The sequence below is a fragment of the Miniopterus natalensis genome, chromosome 14, assembly GCF_054644295.1.
Source record: "Miniopterus natalensis isolate mMinNat1 chromosome 14, mMinNat1.hap1, whole genome shotgun sequence".
In the NCBI taxonomy this organism is placed as follows: domain Eukaryota; kingdom Metazoa; phylum Chordata; class Mammalia; order Chiroptera; family Miniopteridae; genus Miniopterus; species Miniopterus natalensis.
Window position 1 is genome coordinate 37,875,180 of NC_142094.1, and position 23,544 is coordinate 37,898,723.

General features: G+C 53.9%; 3 protein-coding genes across 4 annotated transcripts in view; all 3 read left to right on the forward strand.

Annotated features, from left to right (window-relative positions):
* Nucleotides 1–5,373, forward strand: part of EXOC6 (exocyst complex component 6) — a 119,498-nt gene extending 114,125 nt beyond the window's left edge. For both annotated transcript variants that reach the window (XM_016220796.2, XM_087824453.1), the window contains exons 21-22: nt 2,923–3,035; nt 4,148–5,373. In XM_016220796.2, the coding sequence (XP_016076282.1) occupies nt 2,923–3,035; nt 4,148–4,280 (246 nt within the window). In that variant the 3' untranslated portion in view covers nt 4,281–5,373. The remainder of the gene's footprint in view (nt 1–2,922; nt 3,036–4,147) is intronic.
* A 1,399-nt stretch (nt 5,374–6,772) lies between these two features.
* Nucleotides 6,773–15,138, forward strand: CYP26C1 (cytochrome P450 family 26 subfamily C member 1). The gene is made up of 6 exons (XM_087824147.1): nt 6,773–7,171; nt 7,700–7,924; nt 8,418–8,693; nt 10,058–10,213; nt 11,991–12,320; nt 14,587–15,138. The coding sequence occupies exons 1-6, from the start codon at nt 6,968–6,970 to the stop codon at nt 14,962–14,964; spliced, it is 1,569 nt and encodes a 522-aa protein (XP_087680273.1). The 5' UTR covers nt 6,773–6,967; the 3' UTR covers nt 14,965–15,138.
* Nucleotides 15,139–18,986: 3,848 nt separating this feature from the next.
* On the forward strand, nt 18,987–23,320 carry CYP26A1 (cytochrome P450 family 26 subfamily A member 1). The gene is made up of 7 exons (XM_016220732.2): nt 18,987–19,959; nt 20,136–20,360; nt 20,605–20,895; nt 20,980–21,138; nt 21,650–21,784; nt 22,370–22,522; nt 22,783–23,320. The coding sequence occupies exons 1-7, from the start codon at nt 19,771–19,773 to the stop codon at nt 23,122–23,124; spliced, it is 1,494 nt and encodes a 497-aa protein (XP_016076218.2). The 5' UTR covers nt 18,987–19,770; the 3' UTR covers nt 23,125–23,320.
* Nucleotides 23,321–23,544: the final 224 nt, after the last annotated feature.

Here is a 23,544-nt window from a genome sequence, read left to right on the forward strand (position 1 = left end):
TGTTAGGGCACAGACACTGACATGGTGCTCAAGTCTACAGCCACTGGATTCATGGGCTGAGAATAATGAGCAGTCACTGGCTCCTACATCAATCAGTAGTTTCTATCTTGCTTAATATTAAATTGATAGTAGCTTCCTCATGGGGTACTCTAGTTTAAAATACTAGGGTTTTGTGTGAATAGTGAATAGTTTTTTTTCTTTATAATTTCCTCATGTTAACATCAAAATATTACTTGTTTCCTTGTTAATTGTCTGCCTCTCCACCTTTCCCACCTATAATGTAAACTCTTTGATGCAGGGACTTCATCTTGTTCAATATTATATCGTGGTGCCTAGCACAGAGGCTGCCTCCTTATAGGTGGGCAGTCAATGTTTGTTGAATGAATAAAAGAATGTTATTTAGGTCATTGGCCCTTTTATCCACATTGGCAATGCATTCCTTCACCATTTATGTGCAAATTTATGTAGATTTCCATAGATATCTACAAGTTAACTCTGCACGATATGTATTTCTATGAAGTGTTTGTATAAATTTGAAAGCATGTAGATTAGATTTGTCTACATGTGGGCAGGTAGGTTAAATTTTGTGGTTCTTATAATATCTAGAGATAAGAGATTTGCCTAGGAGTGTCTGGCCACGTGTGAAAATTGTAAGCATAATATTTTTTTACCTAGGAAAGTCAGTTTTTGTGCTGTAGAAGAACCAATTTTGTATTCACAGTTGGAATTGGTGTAGGTTTTAAATTAATTAAGTGGGCTCCTCCTTTCCCACCTGGGGGTAGATCAGCAGGAGAGAAAAACAGACTTATTTTAAGGCCTCTTCCTCTTGCAAATCCCAAAGGTCATGTTGCTAATGCCTTTTGGAAAGAAAGGGAGATTACAGCCAGTATACAGTTATTAAGTGCTGCTTTCTGCTGACTGTGCGCATGCCCACACACACTTGTGCAAACACATACCCAACCTGAAGAGGAGTCCTTCAAAATGAGGCTTTTGTTAACGACTCTGTGAGGAGTAGTCATTATTGAAATTTAGTATATAAATATGTAAACCTTGTTTTTAACTTTAGAGTTAATACATGCCCATCTTGGAATATTATGAAAATAAATAAGACAATAACAGTTACCCATAATCCCATCACACAAATAACAGCCATTCTGAACATTTTCTCAAATTTTCTTCCAGTCCTTTTTGATGGGTTTTTGTGTAATTTTAGTAGCAACATTTATTATAAGCATCTTCCCAAGCTATTTAAAATTCTGTGTAGGCATCAATTTTAATAACCACATGATAATTGTCTTATAGATACACCTCACAATGTAATCATTCTCTTGATATTGTGATTTAGGCTGTTTTCAGGGTGTTTTTTCTTCAGTTTTTGATAACATTTTTGAGATTAATATCTTTGCTCATAAGTTTTGTCCACTTTTATTATTGTTTCCTGAAGTTAGATTTCTAGAAGTATGATTACCAAGTCAGAGGGAATGACCATTTTCATAAGGTTCTTAAGCTTACAACAAAACCACATTGCAGAGAAGTTACACCAATTCACATGGGAGAATATGAAAGTAACTTTTCCTCCTTGTGAAAGGAAGGAAAAAGGTACTTGTTGCAACAGTCAAAAATTACACAGAACTTTAAGTTTGCTTTTCTGTTTTACACAGCATGTTCTTTTAACACTGTCACTGTAGTTTCTGTACCAGTGTTTTAAATTTTGGTGTGGCCTAGAATGTTATCCAAAAGAAAAGAGAGTGGCTTTTAATGTTAATACTTAATATTTTCATGATAGAACTTTCCTCCTTTTCCAAGAAATTATCTGTTAGTAGCTCTTTGTTGGATGGGAAGAGATTCAGACAAGTCCACTACCTTCCTAAGGAAGAGCTAGTTTCTTGTAACCTTTCTTTAGGTTTGAACCACCCCAGAAGTAGTATCCTTCTCACAATTAGGGTTTGGCTTGCATATCATATGAATAAATGCAAATACCTCATTCATTTGAAACCAAAAATAGTGTACTTCTTACTTATAAAGTGAGTTAAAACAAAAAAGAAGGAATAATATAAAAACTAAAGGGAGGTAGTAAGTAAAGCATTTAGCTTTCTGAAACAATTCAAATGGGGATAGGAAGTTGGTTTTAAATGGCTTAAAGGGGATTAGGGTTTTAAAGTTGGATAAGGAGTTTGGTGCTTTGGTTTAGGCACAGCATTGCTTTTAAAAGATTACTTCCATATTTGACAACAGTTCTAACTGGAGAGTATAAAGCAAATAGTCAATTTTAAATCATTATGGAAAACAAGAGGGTTTCTTTTTTGTTGTTGTTTGTTTATACAAAATGATTGCCTAGAGTTAACATGCTGAGTCCTGAAGCCCTCCTTTCATAATACTACTGAGGATCTATCACCAGGGAGAATCCAGCAGAGGTTGTTTAATGCACTTAATTGAGATTATCTGAGCTTTTGGTTTAAATTACTTTGGGAAAGTCTAGATGCAAATGGTTTCTTAGAAAGGTAAACATACTTAACCTCTAAGAGAAAAGGTTCAATTTAAGTTCCTTAAAATTCTTCAATTAGTAGCACCAACCCTTAATAATTAAATTTGAGTATGAACTGAATAGTGTCTAAAGTTTAAATCTCTATACCTAATGTAGTTAACTATATTAACTCTTTTCATTTTATAATTATTTGCATATGCAATCAAGTATTTTATTAGAAAAGCAACCCCTGACAATAATATCAAAAGTAAAAAGATAATAAATACTATTTTGGTATAAAGGATAGTTAATGAAGTTTTAAAAATGAATTTTCTTATTTTGTTTTATCTAAGAAGCAGGTCATATTAAAATGGATCAAGAATGTCACATACTTAAGTATTAGCTTTAGGTAAAGAGTCAGAAGTTGGTTTAACTTAGCATTTCCCCATCTTCCTCAGCTCCTTGACCTCTTTATGGCTTGCGATTGGTCTACTTATCTAGCTGATTATGGACAGCCAGCTTCCAAGTACCTCCGGGTGAATCCAAAAACAGCCCTTACTCTTTTGGAAAAGTGAGTATATTCTGAAAACTTTTATACATAACATTTTAGCGTATTGTAATTCAGTGATAATTGAAGAACTAGAGATTGTCATCAAAAGAGAAACCTCTAAAGGAAGCTTAAAAGCTCAGTCCATTTTAGTGACGGAAACAAGCCTCTTTCTTGCCCTTCAGTGTTGGTGTAGTTTTATATGAAATTGCTGTTTATATTGATATGGACAAAACATTTTTCCTATTGTATCCTCAATAGCAGGCTTAATTGGCCTTAGAAATATGTTTACTTGAGACAAGTGAGAACTGGAACTATATTTTTTTATACTGTAACATAGGAAAGAAGTCATTTTGTAAAATGTGGCTCGCAATTGGAATGTTTGCCACCAGTGAGTGCTATCAAACTCCCACTTTCATGGACTTGGGTTCTTTGCAGGTAGAGAAGCATGTAATTTAAAAAATAATACAGTAAAAACCAAAGTAACAGGTAGCACTCCTGGTGCATCTTGTACAATTAAAAATAATACAATTTAGGTGTTAGTTTTCCATCAAATTATGTGGCAGATTTTATTTTACTCAGTCATATTTCATTTTAAATATCTATTGAAATTTTCAGTTGTTGAATTAAAAGTGTATATTATTTTCCCACATTTCAAAATGTTTCTGGTGTATTTTACTTGAAAGGAAAAGGAACTGTTTAAAATACATGTAAATTTATCTTACAATACCATGAAACACCACTGAGGCAAAAAATTTGCTGCTTTAAATTTTCTAATGTTATTTTTTCTTTCACCTTGCCTTGCTATGAATGTAATTTGCAGTTAATAGATGGTATGTATTTTGGCATACTTTATGGAATGATATTAGAAAGTAGTATAATATTAGAAAACTGAATATACTTTAGACTTACATACTAATACAAAAACACCACTTTATGTAGAATGTAAAATAAGCTGCTAATTTTTTGTATGGTTCCTATTTTGATAATTTTATTCTACTTATTGTCTTCGAAATACATTTTTTTAAGCATAGGATTAGTGTTAGATAATTCAGAGTACACCAAGATATTTTACTTGTGACAGCATAGCTTATAATTTTCTTTTACTAAGCTTCTTTATTCACATATATTCCTAGGATGAAGGATACTAGCAAAAAAAACAACATATTTGCTCAGTTCAGGAAGAACGATCGAGACAAACAGAAGTTGATAGAGACAGTCATGAAACAGCTGAGAAGTTTGGTGAATGGTATGTCCCAACACACGTAGACTTCACATCCCTTGCACGCAGTGACACCACATTCGTGGCTGAACATTGATTTCTAACAGGCACTGGTTGTGATAACAGCAATTTGTTTGCAGAATTAAAAAATACAATATAGAAAAGACATTGATGAGAGCTGAAACAAACAGTAATAAATATCATTTGTATGGATTTTTAAATAATTGAATACTATTTTATATATGGAAAATGTGACAATTTTTTCACTTTTAAAAATATATGTAAATCAGGTAAAAAATTGTATATGAAGGTGATTGTAAATACACTAGAAAAACTTATGCCTCTACCTATCTTTTTTATTCAGACTTGAATGATTTTTGTTTTCCATCAGTATTTGGTTTTGGAATGCAATTGTGTCAGATACGGGAATATTTCACTGTTGTTTTCTGACTTCTAGCTTTTACTTCCACCTAAATATGACTTAAGTAGACAATAATTTTCTAATTCTGCTGATTCTGAGGGGAAATAGGCAAATCTCTAAAGGTCCCTGAAATCAATCTGGACTTAGTAAGAATGTGAATTATTTGTTCTCCGTGGGTGGTTTAATGTAATCATTCTGAATATGAAGACAAGGAGTTTGGATTTTCTAAAGATGCAATGTTTCTGTTCTGCAGGGTTAGTATTTCTAACTATATTGTTTGTAGCTGACCCCATTCTAGAATTTATTTGGTTTGGTTTGGGTCAAGTTAAAAGAGAGGACAGGAACTCACTGGGGCTAACCACTTCAGGTGCAGATATGTTCCTACACACAAGTTACCACAGGAGTCAGGTTACTTTCTTCAAATAGCAGATCTCCCTACCCTGTCCTCACTGTGGAAACAAGCCAAACCAAATGAACTCTGGAAAACCTAAAACGAATGTACATTTTCCTTTGTGTAAATTACTGTGGTCTAAATGGTAACAGCAACCTGATCCTTACTTTCTCTTAATTGTATTTATGCTGAATACTCCTTTTGCATTTTCAGGATTTATGCCTGTAAAAAACTTATACTTGACTCTGTAAAATAAGTGTAAAGAATTATATGTACATTTCTTGATTTTGTGATGAAATATAAAAAAGATTGAGCAAGTTCTTGAAAATGAGTTGCTGTTGCATCTAATCAGAGCTTCCTGATTTACAACAACTGCTTCCTTTAGAAGGGCTATTTTATCCCTAGTTATTGAAATGGGAGTGTCACTAAAACAAACAAAATAAACATTCTTTTGACCATCTCTTATCCTAAGGTTTTTCACACTTTAAAAACTATTACATGGAAAACATGGTAATTGTTAGAAGTTACTAGAGGAGCGCTGGAAGCTCGCGAGCGCTCTGAAGGCTGGAATGCGGCTGTCCCCGGGGCGCCGAACCCGGCCCTCCAGGGCACCCGGGGGCCTGGGGCTTTGGCGAGAGGGGCCGCCTCTGCACGGCTCGGAGCAGACCACTGGGGGCCTCGGCTGGAAGGGCCTTGAGGAGGGGGACGCCTCACTCTTCTCAGTAATACCGGGACCCTGCACTTTACCTCCGCATCGCTCCGGTTGTGGTGTAGGGACAGGGACGCGCGCGTCCTTGGGGCACGTGGAGCCCTCCCACACGACGCAGAAAGCCCGAGAAGCAACCTGTGGACTGGGGCGGGGCCCTCTGAGGGGGAGGGGGGATGAATTTGGTCCTTGAGACCCGAAAGGAGCCCAGGATGTCTGCTCCTCGTGGGCTTCGGGCAACAATGGCGCGACCGTCTTTTGAAGGGTTCCTGAAGTGGGAGATCCGAGACCGGGGAGGGGTGGGGGACATCGGAGAGCCTGGACCCCGCCTAGGCTGTCCTTGTAGGTGCTTGCCGTGCCTAGGTTGGCACCTAAGACCGCAGCTTCCCCGAAAGGGAAACGGAGCAAGTGGGAGAAACCCCAGCCCTTGGCTTTGGAGCCCCGGGAGGGGAAGGGGCACCTGGAAGCTCGAGGTTGCGGACAGCGGAGAGCGCGCGTAGGCTCAGTGCGCTTAGTTTGTCCGCCGCCGAGCTCCTGCGGGTAAGCTCCGGCGCGAACCCGCGGACCCCACGGGCGGATTGCGGCCCCCAGCCCGCAGCGCCGCCTGGCCGCCACGCCCTGCCCCGAGCCCCTCGGCGAGCCGGCTGCCCACCGCCTCCAATCACTACTCCGCGTCGAGCGCTTTAAATATGCATGGGCGCGTCACGTCTGTGAATGTGGGTCCGTCGGTAGGGAGGGAGCCAGCGTCTATATAAATGCGTCCAGGGTGGGCCGAGAAGGGTTAACAGGCTGGGGAGAGAGAGAAGGTGGGGCGGGGGTCTGCAGCCCTGGAGATCAAAGCCCAGGTTGGCAACACCGGTGAGTTACTCCCCTCTGCCCGCCCTTGCTGCTTCTATCAAAGGAGCACTGGCCCCGGGAGGAGGTGGGAGGTGCCCACGGATGCCAGCGTGAGCGGTCCCGAAGCAGCCAGCACCCCGAGAGGAAAAGTCCTGAGTGTGCGGGTCTTGAGGAAGGCACGTCCCCTAAGGGCGCGTGGCCCCTGCAGCCTTGCGCTGCCAGTCTGCTTCGAGAGCGAAGTCCTCGTCCGGGGTTACACCCCGCGGCCTTGGCTCCCAAAGCTACAGGACTTTCGGGACAGAACTGGTGAGCACTTTGCGGGCCGCTCCCCAGCTCCCGCGCTCCTGCGCTCCGAGCGGCCTGGCCCCGCAGGCTCGCCATGTTCCCCTGCGGGCTGAGCTGCCTGTCCGCGCTGGGGGCGGCGGGCACCGCGCTCCTGTGCGCCGGCCTGCTGCTCAGCCTGGCGCAGCACCTCTGGACCCTCCGCTGGACGCTGAGCCGGGACCGGGCCTCCGCCCTGCCCCTGCCCAAGGGCTCGATGGGCTGGCCTTTCTTCGGCGAAACGCTGCACTGGCTAGTTCAGGTGAGCAGCCGGTCGTTCCCTTCACCCGATATGGCCCCTTCTCCCCTGGCTCCCGCTAGACTCCCCTCGTGCTCTGTACTCCCGGGGTTCGTAGCGAGTCCCTTCCCGTCTCCCACGGAGCGTACCCTGCCCTCGCCTTCGCCCAGCTGCTCCCTTGAAAGCACCGTCTGTCATCGCAGTTCTCCCCAGCTCCGCTTAAACACGCCCCAACACATCGTGGGGCGAACAGAAGGGTTCTAGGAAGGAGTCTGAGGAGCATGCCACCCTGTGCCCTGCAAGCGTGGAATCGAGTCAGGGACGCTTCTCAGCCGTGAGCCCCTGGGCGTTCACGTCCCCATTCTGAGCACTTCCCTCGTTTCATGAATGGGAACAGGGGCATCCAAATTCCTGTAAGGTAGTCGCGAGGCCCATTTGAGGCTTTTGTAAAGAGTAACGCGCCAGCCTGGAGCAGGGAGTTACCCAGTGGCGGTTGGGAGCCCGGGCCAGGTCCCCAGCAGCCCCAGCCCTCTTGGCCGCGCCTCGCTGCAGGGCTCGCGCTTCCACAGCTCCCGCCGGGAGCGCTACGGGACGGTGTTCAAGACGCACCTGCTGGGCAGGCCGGTGATCCGCGTGAGCGGCGCGGAGAACGTGCGCACGATCCTGCTGGGCGAACACCGCATTGTGCGCAGCCAGTGGCCGCAGAGCGCGCACATCCTCCTGGGCTCGCACACGCTGCTCGGCGCGGACGGCGAGCCCCACCGGCAGCGGCGCAAGGTGAGCCTAAACCATGGAAGGGGCCGTGGTTTAGACCCGCGGTTCCTCTGGCACCTGCTGTGGGCTAGGCCCCGACTAAGTGTTAGGGGTACACTACGAACCTGGCCGGGACCCCTGGCCAACGAACGAGTGGGGGGCTTGGACCAGTTCCTTACCTTCTCCGACTTCGGTTTTTACGGCCGGGACTGGGACTTAAAGGCTCTTTCGTCTCAGATCTTCGGTGACTCTTATACCAGAAGCTCTGGAAACTCAGACTTGAAGAGGGATTAGGGACGACTTCCTCGAGGGGGAGGCAGCTGGAGCCTGGATGGATGGGAGGGACTGTGTGCGTCTGGAAAGAACTGGAGGGAATGGCGAGAGCAAAAGCCCTCAAGTGTAGGTTCGGGCCGCTTGGAAGAGGGGAAAAGGCCCGAAATTGGTCTTTTGGCTCCTCTGGAATTGCCGAGCAGAGGAGGCCGACCGCGGCCAGGGCTCACCCCTGCGCTCCCTGCAGGTGCTGGCGCGAGTGTTCAGCCGCGCGGCGCTGGAGCGCTACGTGCCCCGCCTGCAGGGGGCGCTGCGGCGCGAGGTGCGCTCCTGGTGCGTGGCCCGCGGGCCGGTGGCCGTCTACGAGGCCGCCAAAGCCTTAACCTTCCGCATGGCCGCGCGCATTCTCCTGGGGCTACGGCTGGACGAGGCGCAATGCGCCGAGCTGGCCCGGACCTTCGAGCAGTTTGTGGAGAACCTCTTCTCGCTGCCCTTGGACGTGCCCTTCAGCGGCCTGCGCAAGGTACTGCCGCCCCAGCCCGCAACCTTCCTCCTGAGGCTCCCTCGGCGCCCCCACGCGTCCCCTCTGCTGAGGGACAGAGGCATGGCCCAGGGAGAGGAGGCGGCGTGCTGTGGTGGTGGGCGCCGGGGTTGCCCTCTGCTCCGACTCACTGTGTGACCCGGGGCTGGCCACACACCCTCTCTGAGCCATTCCAAATGGGATGCGCTCTGGTCCCAGCAGCCGCGGGGTCTCCCTTTGGCTGCTCGGTGGCAGGCGCCCGGCCAGTCGGCCCAGCCCCTCCCCAGAGCGGCGCCTCCCGGCTGGGCCTCCGACGCCCCTTTAGAAGCGGGGATGGCTGGGGAACCGACGGGAGCGCTAGGGCCGCAGACACGCCCCCGGCCCAGCCCGGCGCCAGCCCGGGTGGGAGAAGGGTGGGTGCCCGCTCTCCGCCCGGGGCCCCAGGCCCGCTACTTTCCGGATCAGAGAACCGCGGCCTCTTCAGACTTCAGAGCGAAGGGCCAGGCCCGGGGAGCAACTAGAAAGCCCCATCCCGCCTCTCCTTTCCCCTTGAGCTGGGCCTTCTCACTGTGCCAATGCGATGGTTTTCAGTCACCTGAATAAAAATAATAGTTATGTATAAAGGGGCATTATACGGGCTGATCACCTTGTATACATTTCCTGATCTAATCCTCTCAACCTGCAAAGCGTTATTCTCATTTGTTTGATGAAGAAACTGAAGCTCAGACAGGTTAAATAATTTGCTCAAGGTCACACAGCTAGTAGAGGGGCAGAGAGGCAGGATTTGAACCGGATCTACTCAGACTACAAAATCCAAGCGCTCAAATGCTTTTGCTGTACTTGCTCCCTGAACTCTAGAGGGACACCCTGGCCCTCTTTCCTACCCCCTTACAGAAGCTAATACTTAAAAACATCCAATTGTGTCCTCTAAGCCAGAGCTTTTCTGGGTGCACCAAGGTGTTCCTTGCTCTCTGCACTGGTACCCACTGTCCCTGCCTGAGCCCAGTGCAGGGGAAAGGCAATGGGCTGATCACACACACGTACACACACAACTTTGTGCCGGCACTGGTGGTTGTGTGACTCTGGGCAATTGCTTGACCCCTCTGGGCCTCAGCATCTTCCCATAAGGACCAAAGAAACTGTTTGCCTGCCTCAAAGGGGGCTTGTGATAATCAGGAGAGAATGATGTATTGGAAAAGTGGACAAATTCCTGAGCATTTATTAAGCCCCTTCTATGTGCCAGGCATGAAATTAAGCTGGGAACTCAGTAGAGCTAGCCCAGCCCTGGGAAGATTTTGGGGGGTAGGTGCCCAGGCTTGGCCCCCTCAGCCTTCCTGCCCCACCTCCCTTCTCTCCCTGACCATCAGGGCATCCGGGCAAGGGACCAGCTGCATCGGCACCTGGAGGAGGCCATTGCAGAGAAACTTCATGAAGACATGGCTGGGGAGCCGGGCGATGCCCTGGCCATGATTATCCACAGCACTAGGGAGCTGGGCCATGAGCTCTCAGTGCAGGAGCTGAAGGTAAGTGGCGAGAGGTGTCTCCTTCTCCCCTCTTTTGCATGCCTGGCAGGGTTATGCCTCCCTGTAAGTCTCAGTCACTCCTCTGGGTGAGGGGGAAATGGAGACCAGGTTTCCAGTCATGGCTCAGCCACACCCACTCAGTTGGAGGCTTGAATCCTAGGCCCTTCTGGCCACCGGCAGCTCCACTTCCCCTCCTCCTGCTCTGTCACTCCATGCCTTTGCCTCTGCTGCCCCCCCCTTACTATGAAGCCCTCTTCACTCCTTTTCTCTACAAACCTTAAGGGCTTGGGGTCAAACTCCACACCCTCCTGGAAGCTCCCTTCTTCCCAAAAACCAATACTCTCCTCCCATAAGGCACCTTGGCACCTGACACTTCTACCTGTTTGTTTGGCCACTGTGGGATCTCCCAAATAATTGGAACCCATCCCCATGTATGCACAGAGCACATGCAGTGGAGGTGGGGGAAGCTATGGAATGGCCCCCAGGAAGTGCTTGACAGCCCCCCACAGGAGTGGAGAGGTTGGGGAACAGGAGAAAGTTAGAAATGGAAACACCTCAGCCCCCTGAAAGCAACTCCCATCCTTTCTCTGGGCCTCTATTTCCCCTTTTCACCAGACTCAAAGTGTGAGGCTCAGCCTTGGTTTCTTCTCTAAGAACAGGGCTAATAATCTCCACCCTGACTCCTGGGTGGTTGTGAAGTCTGGGAGAGTCAGGGCTTAGAAGTAAGTGAACAGTGGCTGCCGAGTCCTGGGAGAGCCCAAGGGTAGGACCAGTTCTGGGTGGTGAGGGGGGTGGTGTGGAAAGGAGTGCATGGTGCCACTGCCTTGACAGGGATGGGGAGGAGGTGTCCCAGGTTCTCAGGAGGCGACTGGCTGCCGGAATCTTCCTTTCTGGTCTGGGGTTCAGGGCAGGTTGGGCAGGCTAGGCCTGTCCAAGGCAGCTGTTGGTGCTTCAAGGTATCTGTCCTGGCTCCCCATTTTGTTCAGGGCAGACGGTTAGCCTTGGACCGGGTCATTCATTCCACAAATATTATGTACCTAGTGTCAGGCTCTGTGCTGGGCCTGGGGATTTAGTAGTGATCGGGGGTGGAGAACACCATCTTATGATCACACAAATCAGTGCGTAAAACACTGGTGCTGCCAGGAAGGAACACAGAGCTAGGAGGGCAGAGGCGAGCAGCGAGGGCTAGGGCCTAGAGGACGACACCACCAGGCCCCTCCTCTGTTTTTCTTGGGCCAGGCAGACCAGGAAGAGATTTAGTCACTGGCTGGGACCACTCTGCTCAGCGGGAGGAGGGAACCGTGGTGCGGGCTTTGGTGCGAGGCTGGGCGCGGCTGCGGGCACAGTCCTCACTCCCACTGCAGTCAGGGTCAGGAGCCCCAGCTGGGGCTGCAGGCAGCACCACCAGGCGGTTAAGAGCCCTGGACTCCAGAGTCCTGCTGGGACTGCTGGCCGCAGGGACCTTCCCAACCCTGCAAAATGAGGGTAGTAACTGTGCCTCACAGGACGGGGCTGAGCACGGAATGAGTCGATATGCTTTAAAGCACTAAGAACAGCCCACAGAATAAGCTCCTAGCACTATCTCTGGGAACGCTCCCAAGGCCAGCGGATAGGTCCTGGTTTTGCCCGACGCTATCGTGGCTTGCCCACGTGGCAGACACATTCAATGGACTCCCGGCCCCTGGCACGTCCCGGCTCCCCGGCCCTCGCACGTCTCGGCCTCGGGAGGCCGGGGCGCCGCCGACGGAGACTCAGCGCCGCCCGGGCTGTCTTGCAGGAGTCGGCGGTGGAGCTTCTCTTCGCCGCCTTCTTCACCACCGCCAGCGCCAGCACATCCCTCGTCCTGCTGCTCCTGCAGCACCCGGCGGCCATCGCCAAGATCCGGCAGGAGCTGGCGGCGCAGGGGCTGGGGCGCGCGTGCGGCTGCGGGCCGGGGGCCGCGGGGGCCGGCGGGGGGGCCTGGCCCGACTGCGGCTGCGAGCCCGACCTCAGCCTCGCGGCGCTGGGCGGCCTGCGCTACGTGGACTGCGTGGTCAAGGAGGTGCTGCGCCTCCTGCCGCCCGTGTCCGGGGGCTACCGCACGGCGCTGTGCACCTTCGAGCTCGACGTAAGTGCGCCCCCCAGCCCTGCGCGGGGCCCCTGCGGCGGTCCGGTGCCGGCGCGGGGAGGTGGGGCGGGGACTCGGACTGCCACGCCTTCCCTTTCCCTCAGAGCTCCCACTTTCCCGCCTGTCAAATGGGCTGCGCTCTGTTCCCTTTCCCCAGATCCACGTTTGAGGGGCTCAAGCCTAGCGCCTGGTGAGCCCACAAGGTTAGGGACCCCATATACTCGGCTTTGCGGGTCGGTCAACTAAATTAGAGCCAAGTTTGAGAATAAAAACTTTTCTCTGCACAGCAACCCCCCCTTAGCCAGTGAATCTGGGTGGAGAACAAAGAGAGCCCCCCCCCGCCCCCATGTCCTGTACCCCACCCCTCTGACTCCCTCACAGGGTCAGGCAACGGACCATTGTCCCCTGTCCAGGGCGCGGCTGAGGCCGGATGCCAGGAGACCGGGACAATGAACATATGAGAGTCTCTTAATGGTCTGATCAGCCTGGCTTGGGCTGGGCAAGGAGTTTCAAGTCTAGCCCTGGCTCCGACTCTGTAAGACCTTGGACACTTCCCACCTCCCTCCAGACCTCCCTTCACTCTCTAGAAAGAAGCAGTCTATTTTTTCTCAAATGTATTTTTATTGATTTTAGAGAGAGGAAGGGAGAGGGAGAGAGAGAGAGAAACATCAGTGATGAGAGAGAATCATTGATCCGCTGCCTCCTGCACCCCCCACCCCCCAGGATTGAGCCTGAAATCTGACCATGAATCGAACCCCGATTTCTTAGGTAGGTTGACGCTCAACCGCTGAGCCACGCTGGCCAGCGTGAAGGAAGCAGTCCTGATCTCTTCCAGCTCTGACGCGCCAGGTGGGCGGGGCTGGGCCGCACAGTGCCAGCATCCGGGAGTGGAGCCCTAACCCTCCAAAAGGTGTTAGCCTGATGGGCTGTGGCTGCAGCCCCCTCTGCCCCCAGCTCAGTCCCTGGGGGGCTCGGGAGAATGGGCATCTCCTTTCCTCGCCTTTACTTTAAACAGGAAACATCTGTGGTGCGACGTATACCAGGATTCCAGGGGAGGTGGGGTGTGTGTGTGTGTGGGGGGGGGGGTGTTGGGGAGCAGAATGGAATTCTGCCCTGGAGGAGCTAATGGTGGAGAGAAAGGCGGCCAGGGCCGACAGACAGCTTCCTCTCAAATGTGGTGTGAGGAAGAGAGTGATCTCCAGACCTGGATGACATCAAAACATTTTGGAGGGTTGGGATCTGAGCTGGAAGAGTACAGGGTTAGGATGGGGAGAGCACACCACAGCGAGGGGACATCTCCCACAAAGGTGGGTGGATTAGTGAGATGTTTAGAAGTGTCTTGGATGCTGCATCTTGGAATCCAGACTTCATTCCATCCCAGGGAGATGGGAAGAGGAGCACGGCTTCACCAGGGCGAGCATAGCTCAGGGTCTAAGCCATCCTCCAGTTTACAGACAGGAAAACTGAAGCTCGGGGAAGAGAAAGGGGAGGCTCCTCGGTGAGTCTAAGGCCTTCCCTCTGCCTGTCTGAGAGCCTCCTGGTAGACATCCTGGAGCCTGCTCAGGTGAGGGAAGCAGGGTAGTCGGGGGGTAGGAAGACATATCAAAAAGCGGAATAGTTTCAAAGGCTGGAGGTGTGCAGAGGGAATATGAAAGCTGCTTTCCAACATTTTAAGGACTCCCCAGTTTGATTCTCATGTGCACCTTCTTAAAACGTAGCTACAAGACCTCAACGTTATTATTGTACAGCTGATGGGTGGGAAGGACGGAGGCAGTTTTCAGTTCAGTGCAAAGAAGAGCTTTGTAATTGAGCTGACGACCCTAGAGAAATGGGGGGTCCCGGTCGTTTGCCTTGTTCCAGCTCAGGCAGCTGGTGGGTGCAGGGCTACAATTTCGGTCTCCTGATCTAATGTCAGAAGAAAAGAGAAAAGCAAAAGCAAAACATTGAAACATAAAGAGCAGTAGGTCACATTTACTGATCACTATCACCTACGCCAGACCTGTTTCTTTTAGCCTCACAACAAAACGGGCATTTTTGTTCTTATTTTACAATTAAGAAACTGAGGCTCAGAGAGTTTGAAAAGCTAGCCCAAGGTCACACAGCTCAGGAGAGAAGGGGCTGAGCCGGGACGCAGGGGTCTCCTAGCTTCCCGGTGAGACGCAAGTCCCCGCTGGTTGGGGGATTCTGTGCGACGCGCGGGGCGCAGGGTCGGCTCGGGCCCGGTTCCCCGGTGCTTCGTGGTCAGGCCGGTCTCACCTCCCCGCAGGGCTACCAGGTCCCCAAGGGCTGGAGCGTGATGTACAGCATCCGGGACACGCACGAGACGGCGGCGCTGGACCGCAGCCCGCCCGAGCGCTTCGACCCCGAGCGCTTCTGCGCCTCGGGCGAGGACGCGCGCGGCGCCTCCGGCCGCTTCCACTACATCCCGTTCGGCGGCGGCGCGCGCAGCTGCCTCGGCCGGGAGCTGGCGCAGGCGGTGCTGCAGCTGCTCGCGGTGGAGCTGGTGCGCACGGCGCGCTGGGAACTGGCCACGCCCGCCTTCCCCGCCATGCAGACGGTGCCCATCGTGCACCCGGTGGACGGGCTGCGGCTCTTTTTCCGCCCGCTCTCGCCTTCGGCAGCGCGAGATGGGCTACGCCTCTGAACAGCTGCGCCGAGAGACAGGGCTTGGTCAGTGGCACTGGCCCAATCGCAGCGCCACCCGCCGGCGCTTCCCTGGTGCCGGGTCACGCTCGCTTACGCGTTCAACAAACGGCCCACGAACGAGTCTCCGGGCGGGACTCTGAGGGTGGGGGAATGCGAGCCACAGCCACAGCGCCGGAGAAACGCTCGGCGGTGAGAAGGTGCCTCTTGCGCGCTCAGCGCCCTTTGGAAGGAAAGGTCGTGGGCAAAGCTTCTTTGGCCCTTCCCGGGAAACCGAAGCAGGGATGGAAGGAACAGATTTCCACTGGAGCTATGCGGTCTTGCCTTTCTGTGCCAAACCCGGGACGGTGATTGGATCGAGGGGCCGCTGGGTGTATCGCGCCTCGTGGGCCGTGCCAGAGGCTCCGCACACAGCTGGGCCTGCAGCCCGTGCGCGGAAGCGGGGCGCCAGTAGCGCATCCCCGGCCTGGCGCTGGGCCACAGGGAGACGCGCCCAGGAGGCGCCCGGCGGAAGGCCCTCGGGCGGCCGGCCTCCGCTCGCTGCGCCCCTGGGCCCCTCAGCGGGTCTCCGCGGAAACACAGAGTTGTGGGCGTTTCCAGGACTCTAAAGGGCTCAACACCACCGGATCCTGCTGGAGACTTCTTAAAAGAAAAATTCCTTCTTCAAGAACTCGTTTAATCTTCCCATTTATATGGGAGAATAGGCAGACCTATTCTCTAAGGCTGGATTATTTTCATGGGAGGTTGAGACATACTCAGGTTTGGGATATTTGTACCCAAAACAGGAAGGCCAAGAAACAGTTTCCTGGCAGCGGTTGAGCGAGGAGACTAGGGTTAGCTGGGCAGTTAGCTGCTCCCTAGTGGAAAGACATGGAGTAGAGGGTGGGGGGACACCCAGGAAAACCGCCCCAGAAGGACCCGCCCCAGCATATACCCAGAGAGGGCCCAGGAGCTGGGGCAGTGTGGGGCCCAGATGGCAGACAGACTTCCCTCCTGAGCACAGGATAGCCCCAGAAACTGGGCTGTGAATTAGCTCCATGATAGATGGCTGCAGGAACCTTTTGGATCACTGCCTCCACCTCCTTTATTACAGAGGAGAAACTGAGGCAAAAGACCCACCTGAGAAGCCAGCAATGGGCTCTGGACTGCTGGACCAGCACCAGTGCTTTCCTTACCCCATCACTTACACCCCACACCCCCCGCACACCTTCAGTCTCTGGGCCTGTGGCCACCATGTAGGTAGGACCGAGCCCTTTCACAGTGATCCCTAGGTTGGCTTACGTACTCTCTCTGGACCTTTCCAACACAGAGGTTCCCATCAGCGTTTAAATCAAAGCCAAGAGCCTCCAGTGTCTTCATTCCCAACAGTCGCAACCTGCTACCCATCTTCGGACAGGCAGGGGCAGCTGGACGTAATGGGTGAGCCAGGAAAGTTGCCGGGAGGCCCCAGCTGACCCCTTAGTGAACCAGAAGGAAGCTGGTGCCCTCCTGACCTTATGTTTAAGGTGGATCCCTGGGCCAGGAGGAAAGTGGGAAGCAGCAGGCGTGAGCAGGGCCGGTCGCTCAGGAGCGCAGCAGGCCTTTCTGAGCCAGGCTGACACTGCCATAACCCCATTCAGGGCAATTCATCACCCACTGCTGACCACAGGACGGGCGCCAGGCTATGGGCTCCGCAGGCGCCAGAGCCAGCAAAAGTGGAGGGACTGGGGCCTGCCCTCAGGGCGCCCTGAGGCTGCAGAAACAACAGCTGGGCCTGAGAAACTCCACTAGGGTGAGGTGGCAGGAGTGCCAGGTTTTGGAGCTGATTCTGATTTGGGGATAAATATGGGGAAGGGGACTCCCAGGAGCCCTGGCAGTGTAGCTGGTTCCCAGAGACCTGGTGTACCTGCTGTGGATTCTGTACTAACTATAAGCCCCTGTAGGGGGCAGCTCCAGTTTTACTCTAATTTCCCATTGATCCATTATTTTCAGTAATTTCACGGAATACCTGAGCTCCTTTGTTAGTAGCTCCAGATTCCCCGAGGAAGGAGCAGACATGGTTCTTGCCCTCCTGGACGCGATATGCTCACGAAGGAAGTGGACAATAAATAAACCAGCAAACAAAAGAGCAAGACTATGTCCCCTGGTGATAAGTGCACGTGAGAAAATCAAACAGGCCTGTAATGCTGAATACCTGGGGGCTACACTCAGCAAGGTGGCCAGGCAGGCTCCTCTGAGGAGAGGACATTGGACTTTGCAAGGACCAGCCAGCAGTAACCTGGGAAAAGGGCACCCCAGGCAGAGGGAACAGCAGGTGTAGAACCCTGAGACAGGACAGAATGTTCAAGAGATGGGAAGAAGGGGTTGAAGGGAGAAAAGGGGGAGAGGGGTGCTTCGGCTGCCCTAGCTCACCCAGACTCCCCTCCCCCAGCAAAAACTACTCCCCACACCCACCCCAAACCCGAGCCACAGGGAGACTGTTTTATAAACAATTTGGAAACATTTTGTTTTCCAGCGAACCACCCGGCCTCCCCGCCCACCGCCACCCAAGAAAGCTTGGCAAGGTTTCTAGATCAAAGTTCTTATTGGACTGGCCATTTATTGACCGTTTCCCCCCTTCAAGATGTTCTTTAATGGTCCCCACTGTCCCATTTCATCATTTTCTTCTGGACACCCCCGCCAGACGCCCCCACGGGTCTCGATGGGCAAATAGATGACGCCCCCCCCCCAACCTCCGTGGCAGTTTCCAGCCCGTAGGCCGGCTCATCTTGTGACCCGGCGCGCGCTGAACTTGGCGAGGCGGCCCCGCAGGGTTCACTCGGATGTCACGGTACAGCCTGCAGGGGTCACAGGCGGGTCAGGCCCGAGCACTGGGACCGGGCCCCCGGTCACGCCCCCCGCGCACCAGCTTTGCTCAGGGGCCAGAGGCACCGTCCAGAAAGGGGCGGGCCCGAGGTTCTGAGAATTACCTCCAGCGCGTCGGGCTCGCGCTCCTGCCGGAGCCCAGGCGTTGGCTGGCACCAGTTCCAGTCGCCAGGTCGTTGGGAGAAGTGGCAGTGGGGGACCTTTTCCTAGAGCCTCTGAAACGCCCAGTAGGGTTACGGGGAAGCGCTGACTCTTCGAAATACGCCCTGTGGCCACCGGCGCTTGGAGCGCCCCGGGGTCTGCGCGGCGCCCGGACCGCGCACCTCTTCCGATCCCGCGGGCTCTGGGGACCGCCGCGGGAGGGCCGCGTGTTTAACAGCTCTCAGGAATAAAGGCTCCCCTCTCCAAGGGACGGCTTCCGAGGCGAGCGGCGGGCTTGTGGGAGAGCCGGTGTTCAGTGTTAAACAAACCTACGTTATTCCGTTTAGTTTCCGGCCCCGCTGGGTGCGTTCCGCTCCCAAACCCAGGGAGCCTTGTGGCCCCTCCTGGCCGGAGGCGGCGTAGCTTGGCCGGATGGGAAGCGGGGTCGCACGTGCGCTGCCCGCAGCGTCCGAGCTCCGGGCATTGGCAGCACTGGCCGCAGTAGCCGCATTTGGACAAAGGCCAGCAGACTCGCCCCGCGGTTGGGATTCCAACGCTCCCGTCGGCGGCCGGCGGGGCCCGGGTTTAGAGCCGAGTGCGCATCCCGCCCGGGTGGCTTTACGCTGGGTGGCAGCCGGCAGAAGGAAGGCCCCAGCGACGGGCGTCCAGGCCGCTCTGGTAACGTGCGTAGCCTAGGGTGCCAGGGGCTGGAAACAGTATTTGCTACCAAAAGCCCCCTTTGGAAACTCACAACTACCCCGAGGTATAGACAGGTCGGGAACGATCGTTTCCAAATTAAGGAGGAACGGGCGCAAGGATGTGTGGTGACTTGCCCAAGGTGATGCAGCTAGAGACCCAGCCGGGACTCGGAGCCCAGACCCCCGCTTCCCTTCCCCTGTCTGCGCCCCTTTATCCAGCCCGGGCTGAGGCCCCTGTTCCCCTCCGCCTGGCTGGGGCTGCACGCCCCGGGGCCATCGGGATCCGGCCGGCTGCGGCCAGGTCGCCGAGCGCTGGCTGGGGAGCCACGGAGGAACTGCCCCTGCGGCCCCCACTGGGGGGCAGGGTTGGGGCTGACTTCTGCAGGTTTGCGCCTGGAGTCCCGAGGGGGCCTGGAGGCTCTCTTGTACCCTTAAACTGGACCTTCCACGGCTCCATGAGGGCTGGCCCCCTTGAGGGGTTGGGTGACTGGGGTCCTTTCCTGCCTGATTCCCCGCGGCTCTCGCACGGGTCCGGCCTCGGGCTCTTCCGCGGGCTCTCCGGGGGCGTCGGGAAGCCCTCGTTTCGCTCTGCGTCCTGGACTTCAGTTTTCCCACCTGTGGGATGAGGCAGCTGGACGATCCCTGGACGCACTTGGCGATCCCTTTACTTCCCCAGCAGGTGGGAGGGAGCCCACGCGGCCCCTGGAAGTGGAAAATCAGCGAAGGCGGCTCTGTTCTGGGACCGCCCGTCGGAGCCGACGGGAGGGATTCCACGGAGACCGCCAGCAAGCCCCGGACTTGGATTCCCGCTCCCTGGAGCCCTCGGAGCTCACGCGCCTCGGAGGGGGCCGGCGGGCTGCTCCTAGCGCCGCGTCCGGGAGGCGCTCCGGGGGCAGCAGCCGCCGCGCCGCCTCCGCCTCGGCGCGGAACAAACGGTTAAAGATTTTGGGCAGCGCCTCGCGGGGGGAGGAGCCAGGGACCCAATCCGCAATTAAAGATGAACTTTGGGTGAACTAATTTGTCTGACCAAGGTAACGTGGGCAGCAACCTGGGCCGCCTATAAAGCGGCGCGTGGTGGGGCTCGGCGCGCTGCGGCGGCAGGTGGCGCGGAAGGCGGGCTCGCCATGGGGCTCCCGGCGCTGCTGGCCAGCGCGCTCTGCACCTTCGTGCTGCCGCTGCTCCTGTTCCTGGCCGCGATCAAGCTCTGGGACCTGTACTGCGTGAGCAGCCGCGACCGCAGCTGCGCCCTCCCTCTGCCCCCCGGAACGATGGGCTTTCCCTTCTTTGGGGAAACACTGCAGATGGTGCTACAGGTAAGGCAGCTTGGGTCAGGAGTGACGATTCTCCGGACTCGGCTCCGGGCTTCCCCGGAAGCCGGGCCAGCGCCCCCGGGAGGACGTGACTGCGGCTCGGACCTGGGCAAGCCCGAGGCGCGGCGCTCCCCGGCGCCCCCTCACGCCCGCCTCTCTCCTCTGCTTTCCTTTCGCAGCGGAGGAAGTTCCTGCAGATGAAGCGCAGGAAATACGGCTTCATCTACAAGACGCATCTGTTTGGGCGGCCCACGGTGCGGGTGATGGGCGCGGATAACGTGCGGCGCATCCTGCTGGGCGAGCACCGGCTGGTGTCGGTCCACTGGCCCGCGTCCGTGCGCACCATCCTGGGCTCCGGCTGCCTTTCCAACCTGCACGACTCCTCGCACAAGCAGCGCAAGAAGGTGAGGGCGGAGGTGCAGGCGCCCGGACCGGAAGGGGGACCCCATTCGCCGGAGGGGTTCACGCAGAGAGATGCTGGGCGAGCGCTGGTTGCAGGAGACGTCGGCTAGGACCCTCTCCAGCCCAGCTGAGCTTTCTCAGCCGGGAAGTGCGTCGGGTCTGGCGGAGTCGGGGTGTCCGGAAGGGGGGCCCGGAGACGAGAGTCCTGGGGCCAAGTCTTAACGCTCTCCCCTCCTCGGGGCTCAGGTAATCATGCGGGCCTTCAGCCGCGAGGCGCTGCAGTGCTACGTGCCGGTGATCGCCGAGGAGGTGGGCAGCTGCCTGGAGCGGTGGCTGCGCTGCGGCGAGCGCGGCCTGCTGGTCTACCCGCAGGTGAAGCGCCTGATGTTCCGCATCGCCATGCGCATCCTGCTGGGCTGCGAGCCCCGCCTGGCGAGCGGCGGCGACGCCGAGCAGCAGCTGGCGGAGGCCTTCGAGGAGATGACCCGCAACCTCTTCTCGTTGCCCATCGACGTGCCGTTCAGCGGGCTGTACCGGGTAACGCGGCACCGGGGCGCGGGGCGGGGGGCGAGGGGGCGCGGCGCCCGGCGCGGGCTCACCGGGGGCGCTCTCCGCGCGCAGGGCGTGAAGGCGCGGAACCTCATCCACGCGCGCATCGAGGAGAACATTCGCGCCAAGATCTGCGGGCTGCGGGCGGCCGAGGCGGGCGCCGGCTACAAAGACGCGCTGCAGCTGCTGATCGAGCACTCGTGGGAGCGGGGGGAGAGGCTGGACATGCAGGTGAGGCGGCTTCGGAGGGGCGCTGCCCGCGGGCTCGGGCTCCCGGTGTTCCCAGTGCCATTCCTGGGGCCCCCAAAGCGCTGGCCTGGGGCCCAGCCTCCCGGAGGGGGCTGCCTGGGAGCCCCCCGCGGTGGGATGCGGGGAGTGGAGACACCGGGGAGGAGAGCGGGGAAGGGGCTGCGGCCGGGCAGGGCGCGCCACCTTCCAGGTGTTAAAGTTGGAATTGGCCAGATGTAAATAAAGAATCTTGGGCGAGTTTAATACAATTAAGACTTTAATTCAGGAGTTCCGGGTGGAGTGGGATTTTACTGGCCCTCCTGCTTCAGCTGAAATGATGGAACGTTGCGTGGTTTTTTTTGTTGTTGTTTTTAAAAGGTGCTTTCCTTACCTTTCTGTCAGCAGAACTCAGACAGTTCTCTCCTCCAGAACCCTCAGTTGGGTCCTGAGTAATTAATCCCTCTGTAAAACGACACGCAGACTCATAAAAACGTTCATCTTATTCCCCTTTCAGGCCCTAAAACAATCTTCAACCGAGCTCCTCTTTGGAGGACATGAAACCACGGCCAGCGCAGCCACGTCTCTGATCACTTACCTGGGGCTCTACCCTCATGTTCTCCAGAAAGTGCGCGAGGAGCTGAAGAGTAAGGTAGGGGACTCTGGGGGTTCCCTGTTGCTTTAGGAAACCCCGCTGCTCCCTAGCTAACTTCCCAATAAGTAAGTGTGCAGCCTTGGCCGAGTATTTTAAAATGCGGGGCCCAGGGGCGGGTGAGCCCAGTCGGGAAACAATTCCCCTTGTGGACCAAAAGGGAGGCATCTGGAGCCGTGGTCCCACTCAGGCAGGGTTTGACCTTGTGCTCCTCCCCTGTCCCCACCTCTTGCAGAACCTTGGAGATTTTCAGATAGGTTCCACTGTCTTGGATTTGTGTGTTCAAGGGCATGACTTAGGAGACTTCTGGTTGGGTGGCTGCAGGTGGTGGTTGTGGGGGTGGGGAAGAGGCTTGGTGGTGCTAACTGGTGAGCGCCATTCTCTTGGAATTGCAAAGAGATGGTGGGTTTGGGCTGAGGGGTGGAGGCAGATGATCACTAGCTGCTCAGTGTTTCCCACCTCACCCTTTTCCGTCATGGGGCCCTTTGGGTCTAGTCTCCACTTAAGCCCTGTTTACTACGTCTGCTGGGCTGATTTTATTGGAGCACAAAATAACCGTTCACCTCTGTATGACTGTTTTGATAGGGTTTACTTTGCAAGAGCAATCAAGACAACAAGTTGGACATGGAAACTTTGGAACAGCTTAAATACGTTGGGTGTGTTATTAAAGAGACCCTTCGACTGAACCCCCCAGTTCCAGGAGGGTTTCGGGTTGCCCTTAAGACTTTTGAATTAAATGTAAGTTTAAAGTTCTCCCCTTTTGTTGTGGTTTTAAATCTGCCTTTGCTTCCCTGTGCATTGTCTTAAACCCCTTAATGCTTTTGATAACAGTGCCCTGCCCCATGTGGACACATTTCAGCAACCTGAATGTCTGTCTGTCTCTCCCTCCCACCCTTTCTTTTAACTCATAACCCCCTCACAGATATCTGCCATAGCTTTTTGTTGTTGAAAGTTAGATTCCAGTTTGTCAGCCTTCGGGACTTCATAATCTTTTGCAGGGATACCAGATTCCCAAGGGCTGGAATGTTATCTACAGTATCTGTGACACTCACGCTGTGGCAGACATCTTCACCAACAAGGAGGAGTTTAACCCTGACCGATTCATGCTCCCGCACCCTGAGGACGCATCCAGGTTCAGCTTCATTCCATTTGGAGGAGGCCTGAGGAGCTGTGTAGGAAAAGAGTTTGCAAAAATTCTTCTCAAAATATTTACAGTGGAGCTGGCCAGGCATTGTGACTGGAGGCTTCTAAATGGACCTCCTACAATGAAAACCAGTCCCACTGTGTACCCTGTGGACGATCTCCCTGCAAGGTTCACCCGTTTCCAGGGGGAAATCTGATGGGCATGGATGCCTAGACCTCGGACTTATTGGAAATGTACATATGAGTTTTTACATAGTGTCATTTTGATTTTATTGTATTTAATTTCTAAATGTATATTATAATATTTATGTGTCTCTACTACAGTACCACAGCCTTTAAATATTAAAATAATGAATTTTGTATAGTTCCCAAATAAAGTAAAATTTGAAGGTGCTTGTCTTCTATTTAAGATTCCTGTGTGGGAAAACTCATTGGTTTAATATTTGTACTTATTATATTTAACCGGGTTTCTAAATGTCTACACTCATGGCTTTATTTGTCATCTGTGTGTATCTACTTTCTGTGAGGAAGAAACTTGAGCTGTTTTTTCTCTTAACAGTTATTAGAAAATACATATGTGGATGTGTGTGTGTGTTAGTCCAAAGGTAGCTTTGTAA

What these genes read in the sequence shown, in the direction of transcription:
- CYP26C1 (XM_087824147.1), top strand. Translation starts at nt 6,968, where the DNA reads ATGTTCCCCTGCGGGCTGAGCTGCCTGTCCGCGCTGGGGGCGGCGGGC. An exon ending in CGCTGCACTGGCTAGTTCAG is followed by an intron (nt 7,172 to 7,699) that starts GTGAGCAGCCGG and finishes GCCTCGCTGCAG; the next exon opens with GGCTCGCGCTTCCACAGCTC. An exon ending in TCTCAGTGCAGGAGCTGAAG is followed by an intron (nt 10,214 to 11,990) that starts GTAAGTGGCGAG and finishes GCTGTCTTGCAG; the next exon opens with GAGTCGGCGGTGGAGCTTCT.
- CYP26A1 (XM_016220732.2), top strand. Translation starts at nt 19,771, where the DNA reads ATGGGGCTCCCGGCGCTGCTGGCCAGCGCGCTCTGCACCTTCGTGCTG. An exon ending in CGTTCAGCGGGCTGTACCGG is followed by an intron (nt 20,896 to 20,979) that starts GTAACGCGGCAC and finishes CTCCGCGCGCAG; the next exon opens with GGCGTGAAGGCGCGGAACCT. An exon ending in TTAAGACTTTTGAATTAAAT is followed by an intron (nt 22,523 to 22,782) that starts GTAAGTTTAAAG and finishes AATCTTTTGCAG; the next exon opens with GGATACCAGATTCCCAAGGG.